The sequence below is a fragment of the Elaeis guineensis genome, chromosome 3 (genome assembly GCF_000442705.2).
Source record: "Elaeis guineensis isolate ETL-2024a chromosome 3, EG11, whole genome shotgun sequence".
NCBI lineage: Eukaryota > Viridiplantae > Streptophyta > Magnoliopsida > Arecales > Arecaceae > Elaeis > Elaeis guineensis.
The window spans coordinates 74,540,565-74,550,052 of record NC_025995.2 but is presented as its reverse complement, the minus strand read 5'-3'; the positions used below and the strand labels follow the sequence as shown (position 1 = coordinate 74,550,052).

Below are 9,488 nucleotides of genomic sequence, written 5' to 3'. Positions count from 1 at the left end.
GGAGTGCTCGAGTGAGAATTTTAGCAGAGTTTTGAGATAGAGTTTTAAACTTAGAGAAGAATGTATCTGAGGTCCTTATTTATAGATGGAGAGCATAATCGATTGACAGCGACGTTTGTAACCATCTGGTAGTGGGCCGTTCAGAGCCGTGCGGAGTTTGTTACGGAGAGCAGTGGCGTCGGGGGCCGTTCAGGACCACGTGGAATTTGTTACGGAGAGTGGTGTCCGTTGTCGTGACTTGCCAGAGAGTGGAGCAGGGTAGCGGCCCTCGTTGTAGCTTGCCAGAGAGTGGTAGAGCCGCGTGGAATCCGTTGTAGAGAGTGGAGCAAGGTAGCGGCCCTCGTCGTGGCTTGCCAGAGAGTTCGGATCTGTTAGCTGAAGCTCGGCTGGGATGTCTGATGGAGCGGAATGGCTCTCTGTCTTGTCGATCCAGGAGAAGCTCAGACGTTTTCGAGGTCGCTGACGAGTCTACTGTTGTCGAAGGCCTTGGGCGCTGAGGCTACAGGTGAGAACCATCTGCTGTAGAGACTCGGATGAAGACTTTCAGTTGGCGAAGTCCGATAGGAGCCCAATTGCTAGGGAAGTCCGTCTGGAATTTGCCTGATGCAGAAGCTCGTCTGAAGATTATCCACCGGAAGAGTCTGGTTTCATGAGGAATCTGGCGGAAGGTCGGCCAGTGGTGGACTTCGGATGGTGTTGGGGAGGCTCGTCTGCTGGAGGAGTCTGAGGGATCCGGAGGCGATCGGTCGTTGTAAAAATTCAGCTACTGGAGTCCGTCCGTTGCAAAAGCTCGTCCGGAATCCATCCACTGTGGAAGTTCGGACGGAGTCCGATTCTTGCAGAAGCTCGTCCGGGATCCATCCGCTGTGGAAGTTCGAACGGAGTCCAATTCTTGTGGGAGGCCGAAAGGAGGCCGCTTATTGTAGGAGCTCGGTCGAAGATCGGTTGTCGTGGGAGCTCGGAGTAACGACCTGGCCGGTGGATCCTGCCCCATGGTAGAAGCTCGTCTGGGATCCGGCTACGAAGAAGCTCGGCTGAAGTCTACCTGTAATGGAAGTACGGAGAAAATTTATTTACAGTAGAGGCTCGAATAGAATTTGCTTACAGTAGATATCTGGGGTAGACAGCCCGCTATAGGAATTCGGAGTAAACCGCTCATAGTAGAAGTTTGACTCTCGCGGGAGCTCGGTTGAGATCCGGAAGGCGGTCGACCACCGTAGAAACTTGGATGGAGTCTGGTTAATGTAAAAATCTTGTTGTCGGAGAAGCTCGGATGCTGATAAAGTCCGGATGAAGTTCGGAGTAGGGTCGTCCGTGGTTGAAAGAAGTCCGAAAAAGATTCGGAGAATAGTTGATTACTGTAGAAGGTCGGCTGGCAGTGAAACCCAGAGAGCTTTTTGGGGCGGCCCGATAGATGAATGTAGAAGTTCATTATCGGAGAAGTCCGGACGATCGAGAGGGTTCGGAGAGACGCCACACACAAGATCGGAAGTCGGAAGAGCCCTGGAAGGGTCGGTCTTTTACAAACTTCGGCCGGAGGGTATTTTATACCCAACAGCTCTGAAAGCCGGTTGGTCATTTAGAGCCTGATTGAACCATGTGGCAATTACATATGGTTTAAAGTAGGCCATGATGTAATTGAGATACTGGTCACAAATGCCAGAGCCTTCATTACTTTAAAAAAAGTATAAAAACCCTTGATAAGGTGGTGCCTTCAAACATGATCCTGTCTGGCTTCCCATAGTTGTGGCAATAACAGATTTCGTTCCTCCATTTGCTTACATGCCAACCCAAACTAGTTAGCTTCTAGATACAGATAACATTGAGAACCAAGACATCAACCAATACTAGTTAGCTTTTGTATACAAAGTAACACCTTCAAAGAAAAATATTGCAGACACGAGCATCAAAACAGTATGTTGGTCCACCAAACAGAATAGGTCTTCCAAAGGTCATTGCTCATGTTTCACCAATATCAAACTGAAGCATCATCTTATACTAACGGCATCGCAAAATATTCAGAACTGTAATGTTTAATTACATCAAATGAACAACCAGTTTCTTTTCTCATTCATCAAGGAAAAAAAGAGTCAAGGTAGAAGGCAAGATGGAAACATCAAGAGGTTCGAGCCAAGTTACTCATCCAATAATCATCTAAAACTCAAATTGTTTGACAAAATAACAAATTAAGAAACATCAAAAAGAACCACACAAACCATCTAACACAAAAAATATGAAAGAACATAATCACCTGTTTACCCCCAGATAAAAACAGCTACCCGACTGATATGTCATCCACCCATCCACGAATAAATTTTGGTAAGATAGGCTTGCGGATTATTTCAGTCAAAAGTCAAATGCCGAAGTCAGGACTCCTCGATGGAGTCGGTCAGTTTAGATGACTGGTCATCAGCATCACCAATTGCATGGTGATCCTGCTGATGGTTCCTACCCATAGATGCTAGGCTCGACCTGTGGACCTCCTCAATCTGGATCACCACCTGTGACATCGACGGACGCTTGTCTGGGTACTGTGCAGCACAATCTATGCCCACCTGCAATAGCTGTACCATCTCCTCCTCCACATTCTGGTACCTTAGAAGCCCAAGATCAAACACCTCTGAAATCCATTCCTCTTGGACAACTGATTGAACCCACCTTGGCAGATCAGGGCCCCCCTCATCATGGAAACCCTGCATGGGAGGCTTTCCTGTAAGAAGTTCGAGTAGGAGCACACCAAAACTGTATACATCAGCTTTTTGTGAGACCTTCTGGGCATCGGTGACCTCTGGTGCACGGTAGCAGGCAGCATGACTGGGTGTGTCCGAGGGGCTCACAAGATTAGCAAGGCTATAGTCGGAGACATGGGCCTCGAATGAGTTGCCCAAGAGGATGTTGGAGGACTTGATGTTGCCATGTGAGACTTCAGAGCCAATGGAGTGGATGTATTCGATGCCTCGGGCTGCAGCAAGGGCAATGCCAGATCTTGTCTCCCAGTCTAGAGGGGTCCAACCGGCTCCTCTGTTCCCTGTGTAGTTTGGGGAAGAGAGAAGCATCTGTGGTTAGAGCGCTGCTTCTTATATTCTCCAAGAATATAAGCAATTTGGAGTATATGAATGTTGCCATCAAGAGCAACATATGGGTGAATAAGAGTACTGCTTCTCACATTCTCCATCGAAAAGCAACAACATGTTTCACATTTCTTCTAACAAATCCAATTAAGACAGAAGCTATTGCCTAGAAAAGATATAAAATACAACCAAAGAAGTTAATACCAGAACTATAGATTAAAAGACAGGGTTGGTGTGAAAGATACTGCAGGGAAAGCGACCCTGACCCACCATGCAAAAGACCAACCCACTTGTATTACTTTTACTATAACATAATTTTAAGCTAGGAAAAGACATATTATATCAAGGAAAACTAAAGCATTTCAAAGATAATATCTACCAATATAATTCCATCTATTGTCCACCAATTAACAAAAGATTCACCCAACCTTCTGTAATAAAACTAATCTAAACTTTCTAACAGGAGACACATCATAATAAAGCAATTCCCTTTTCTTTCTTTTTTTTTTTTTAATTTATGGGAAAAGGAGGTCCAGCTACCCAATTTATCAAAAATTAAATCAAACTGATCAAAGAGAAAACAGTGACAGTCCAAATCCTCCAATTCTACCATCAAAATGAAAATAATAATAATAATAATAATAATAATAATAAAACACACGCCCCCACATACAAAGCAGAAGACATCCAATTCCCATGTCCTCAACTTCATATCCATGATAACCTCATAAATGTAATTTCATTTAAAATGAACACTAAAAATGCCAAAATTTAGACTCTCTTCCAGGATAAAAGAAAACAATTACTCAAAAAGAACATGAAGACAAGGAGTGAGAGCAAGATGAGCTCACCATGGAGAACAGAGGAGAGGCTTCCCATTGGGATGTAATCATACACAAGAAGCTTTTCATCCTTGCTACGGTAAAATGCATGCAGTGGCACCAAGTTCGGGTGGTCCATCGCGCCGATGGCTTCGACCTTCTCCCGGAACTCCTCCTCCGGGAGGTTGACATCCTTGAGCCTCTTCACCGCCACCACCATCCCCGTCTCCAGCATTGCTTTGTACGTCGTCCCCGTCGTTCCCCTCCCCAACACCGCCGCCGACGCCCCCAGCAAATCCTCCAGATCGTACACCTTCGGCCCCGGCTTCAAGAACACCAGGCTCTGCCCATACCTACTCAAACCCACCTTCTCCGCAGCCAACCCATTCTCGTTTTGGACTGCCCCGCTGCCCCTCAACGCCCTCTCCGACTCCCTCGGCGCCTCCACATTCGCCGTCCTCTTGCTCCCTCTGCCCCTCCGGCACAGGATGACAAGGAGGGCGGCGACGATCAAGAACCCGACGACGGCGCCGATAGCGATCCCGGCGATCGCATCGCCGGAGAGCTTGCTCTTCTCGTGCATGGGGGAACACGCGCGCAGCGGAAGCCCGCAGAGACCGGTGCCCAAGAACGCGTCCGACGACATCCGGCGGAGCCCCGCCGGGATGGATCCGTTGAGCGGGTTGAAGGAGACGTTGAACTGGACGAGCGTCGGGAGGTGGAGGTCGGGGATCTCGCCGGAGAGCTGGTTGTGCTCGAGGTGGAGCGTCTCGAGGCGGGTGAGGTTGTTGAAACCAGGGGAGATCCCGCCGGTGAAGTTGTTGATGGCGAGATTGAGTAGAACCAGCTTGTCGAGGGAGAACAGGCCGGCGGGGATCTCGCCGGAGAAGCGGTTCCCCTGGAGGTAGACAATCCGGAGCTCCTTGCAGCTGGCGAGGTCCGGCGGGAGGGGGCCGGAGAGGGCGTTGAGGCGGAGGCTGACCACCTGGAGGGCGGTGAGGTTGCCGAGGGTTCCGGCGGGGATCTGGCCCACGAGACGGGTGGCCGGGAGGCGTATCCGGGTGACGCGGCCACCATTGCATCTCACGCCCACCCACGAGCACGGTGTCGCCGACGCGTTCCACAACAACTCCCCCCGTCCCACGGCGGCTTGGAAGGCCAGGAGCGCAGCTCTGTCGGCCTCCAGATCCGGTGCTCCACCAGGGAAGCACAATAACAGCGGGAGGAGAAAGAAGACGAGAAGAACGCCCGGTGAATCCATTGGGCGGTGACCGGATGCCACCTTCGAAGTCTTAAAACATGGAAGTAAGAGAGAGAGAGAGAGAGTTTTTTTTTTTTTTTTTGGTAACACAGTCTACAGAGAGAGAGAGAGAGAGAGAGAGAGAGGTGGAATACTACAAACCGCGCCGAAGGCAAAATTCCCGCGGTATTAACTATTTTAACCAAATCATTTTTGACTTTTTTGGTAAATAAGATTTGCTGCTTTTAGTGCGTACCAATTCGGGTCAGATTATCCGCGGAAGACAGATTTTCCGCTCTTAATTCGTTAATCGGGTTGTCCATTTCGTGGAACAAAGATTCACTGCTTTGTCTCTTCTAGCTTGTCCGGACCGCCACGTGGCAAGCCGATCTAGGACATCACGTTTTCGGGGACAACGGCGGCGGCCGTCGGGTTGACGGCATCGGGATTCGTGGCGTCCCGTTTGGCCGGACGTCGTTGCGGATACGGAAATTTTGGATCATCACCGTTGATCGGGATTTGGCATTTTTGATGGGGTAATAGAGTCCGTCCGATGAGGATCAGAGAGTGATGTTGTGTGCGGGGACGATCTCAACTAAAGACGAGAGATATATTTGGGAAGGTCAGGTCCACCGAAGGCGACTAACTGGGATTCGTGGGGCAGAGTGGGGACCATTGGTCATGAGTTGCAAAACTCTTTGGACGGCTATGATTGGAAGTTTACTTTTCATAACCCTCCTTATCGAGGTCGGACGAACCTTACTGCTCTAAAGGCCAGCTTATCGTTTCTCCATCTTTCCAAGATTGGACTATAAACAGATCATGATGTGATCAATCGATATATTAGAAAAAGATTACATTACCAAATCAAGAATGGTAAGTGCGTGGATACTTTCGGATTTGCTTGGATTAAGATATGCATGATCTATCCTCAATCCATCCACTTTATCTGCTATTAGGGTAGTAATTTCTCGTTCCCCATGAGTTGTACTTGTAATGAACTATAAAGATTTTGTTTCTAAATTTTTTTTAAAAAAAAATAAAATCAATATTCACACTTTTACTCAACCATTAGATTTGTATTAAATACAACTTGAAATGAATAGTTTGAAACTTTCAATTTATATCTACATGGATTTATTATGAGTAGCATAAAACATCCAGCCTCCCCCATCCATCCACTTAAGCTGCAATTGAAAGTTGCAGTCCATCTAAATATTTATTGCGGCACAATATTATCCTAAATTTTTTTTCAAAAAAAAATTATCCAACTAGGATTTACAACCTCAGGATATAATAATAATGAGATAGAAAGCAGGCATCCATCAATCTACCATCACTAGTACAAAATATTATATATCAATCTCAATGTGCCAACGATTAATATTCTATGGCCGTTTATCATGAGAAACAAAAGTAATCGGAGAAATGTAGTTTTGTAGAGTATATGCTAGATAGTTGGGATAAATTTTGATAGTGATGATCTTGCTTAAGCTTTGCCAATTCTAAATCAAGTCTGAAAATATATTTTGATATTCTAGTATAATTTTTATTTTTTTATCTTCAATGAATATAACTAACTCTAGACCAAGGTAGTTACATCTTGATTTTGTTTAGCTAGCTATTGCTCCTTTTCCATCCTTATCTCATGATTACACTAAGTGAAACTGATTTATGATTAGAGCTTAGGATATCAGTTGTGTTGAAAGAACACTTGCATATTAATCATGTTATAGGTTAGTTATGATTTGTCATGACATTTGAGTTCGTCAGCAAGCTTGATAAATCATATGAATTTATAATATAACTAAAGTGTGGAACATATGATGCATATATTATTCTACTTTTCATAAAAAAATATAAATAAATAATTTTTATCAAAAAGTATAAAGAAATAGTCAATAAAATGTCAAATGAAGGAATCAAACCTTTGATCTTTCATTTTATTTTTAGTAAAAAAAATTAGAGTGTTTTGCAAAAAGTATTTTGACGTTTACTTTTATTACACTAACTCTCAATAGTTTATAAAATCTATACTTACATCTAGTTAAACTAATGGCATTAGTGAAACTATTTACGTCATGTTAAAATTTGAAATACACCAGGGTCGGAAGGAGGATGTACATATTTTCTTATATCCTCAAGTTATTTAAGATTATTTTCCTCATTTCTGAAATTTTTTTGATGTGATATTTTGATTCCATTTAAGATTAATGATTTGACCAATATTTTATTAAATTATAAGTTAAAAAATTGGATAAAAATAAATCTCAGTGAGTATATGTTTTGCAAACTATCGGCATAAGTATAATTTATCCCTAATCTGATGGGTATTTTTGTAATTTGCTCAATAATTTATATAACTAAATAATGAATAAATGTTAGAACAAAGATGCTAATTTTTATCTTGTGGTTGAAATTTAAAATAGGGGTGCAAGCTAAAAAGAAAAACGAGGAGCACAGATAGATAGACATACCTCAGATATAGATATATCATGAGAGTTTATATTTTATAACAATATTGATATGCATATTATAAACAGTAGTATTGGATACATGTTATAAAATTTTTGACTTAAAATAAAAAATTTCTACCTGGCAATGCTGCGGAAACATTTTAATTTGGTCCACACAATATCTATGAAAAGGCAACAAGATAGCTAAAACCATATCTGATCAAATTATTCTATTATTTGCATAAATAGGTAGCATGCACTCTCACTTTTTATCATGCACTCGAATATAGGGTCATTAAAGAATGAGATGCTTAGCTTATTTTGGCTCAAAATTAATCTCGCATTTGGCCAACTCATTTAGCACAAAAATAATCAACAACTTTGAATTTGAAATGTAATCTAATAGGGAATAGATTTATCCAGCTCATGCATATTTGGATTGATATAGGTCAATGCATGAATAATAGTTACTAATATATTCTTTTAGATAAAATATATAAATAACAATATTATTATATACTATATTAATAAATATTATATAAATGTCAATTCATTTACTTAATTAAGATCTAAAGTTTGTGATGCTTATTTAATCTGTGGATCTTAATCTTATGGCTTCATCAATAACCAACATAATCCTGTCAAAGTTGCCTTAGCTAGCTAACACCACTCACTCTTAATGCTTGACAAGTCAAAGTCATTAACCTTCTTTCATTTCTCTATTTTTTTCTTCCTTTCTTAAATCTTCAGATGTAACCTTAATCCCCAGATCCTCTCTATCTCGATCTCTCTCTCAACACTCATCCAGGATATAAAACCTCTTTCATTCTTTTCTTGCTCGAATTCCCAAATCCTTTATGACCTTAATTCTTAAAGCACTAAAGAACAAGTGGTGACCCAATAAACAATTTTCATAAATATGAAATAATTGAGTATGTTATGAAGCTAATGGTTTGTTGAAATATATGTTGAGAAAGTTTTCAAAAGGCTAAATTGATTCAAGCATACCAAAGCAAATTAAAAAACTTGAGGCCAAGAAGAATAAGTTTGGAATGCTATATTATGAGAAAAGTGAAGGTTGAAGTTACGATTCTATCCAAATTTTCAAAAAGATGATTTTGATATATAAAATTTTAAATGGTACAAAAATAGAGTCCATCCCAGGTTTTTGCGAGCCGACTCTTTTACACCAAAATAAAAAGCTATCATTTTCAGTCTATTTTTGAGCTGACTCTTTCAAACTTTGAATAGTCCCTCAGTCAACTTTGAGTCAACACTAAGTTAGCTCAAGTCATATCTCTCAGGCAAGATAGAGAGATACCAAAATCGATCAATTCTCGAGTTGTCTTTAAGTTGATTCGAGTCGATCCCAAGTTAACTTCGAGTCCATCCCAAGTTGATATGAGTTAACCCACTATATTTGATAGCTCCAATGACTAATTCTGTAGAAGCTACAAAAGTGTGTAGAACTTATCTAATGATAGCTTTTAGTTCCAATGAATTAAAAATCATTTTTGGACCTTCTAAAAGCCTTAAATGCATGCCAAATACATTGAAGGAGGGAGATGATAAGGAAAACAAAAAGAAAATCTAAGATACATCAAGTGTTTATTCAAGAGAGTCTAATTACTACCCAACCACCATACTTTTGAGTTTTCGAAGGGTTCAAAGAAGAAGAAAAATGTATTAATTATTAAGCCTCTTCAGAACATTCTATAGAGCTTCAATGACTTCTTCCATTTGATTTTTAGGAGTTTTTTATTTATGTTTCTTGATTTATTCTTATTTTCTATTGTTACAAATTTTAATTGGGATTGAAACTTGAGAAAAAAGCCTATTCAAATCTTGAATTGGACTGTATTGGTTGTACAAGCCTAAGAGTGGCTTAGGCAGTGATTTT

General features: G+C 41.6%; 1 protein-coding gene across 1 annotated transcript; it reads right to left on the bottom strand.

Annotated features, from left to right (window-relative positions):
- Positions 1 to 2,074: 2,074 nt before the first annotated feature.
- On the bottom strand, positions 2,075 to 5,176 carry LOC105036890 (probable inactive receptor kinase At1g48480). Its single transcript, XM_010912613.4, has 2 exons — positions 3,923 to 5,176; positions 2,075 to 3,028 (listed from the first exon to the last, which is right to left on the bottom strand). The coding sequence occupies exons 1-2, from the start codon at positions 5,151 to 5,153 to the stop codon at positions 2,367 to 2,369; spliced, it is 1,893 nt and encodes a 630-aa protein (XP_010910915.1). The 5' UTR covers positions 5,154 to 5,176; the 3' UTR covers positions 2,075 to 2,366.
- Between the last annotated feature and the right edge of the window lie 4,312 nt (positions 5,177 to 9,488).

What these genes read in the sequence shown, in the direction of transcription:
- LOC105036890 (XM_010912613.4), bottom strand. Translation starts at nt 5,153, where the DNA reads ATGGATTCACCGGGCGTTCTTCTCGTCTTCTTTCTCCTCCCGCTGTTA. An exon ending in CCTCTCCTCTGTTCTCCATG is followed by an intron (nt 3,029 to 3,922) that starts GTGAGCTCATCT and finishes CAAACTACACAG; the next exon opens with GGAACAGAGGAGCCGGTTGG.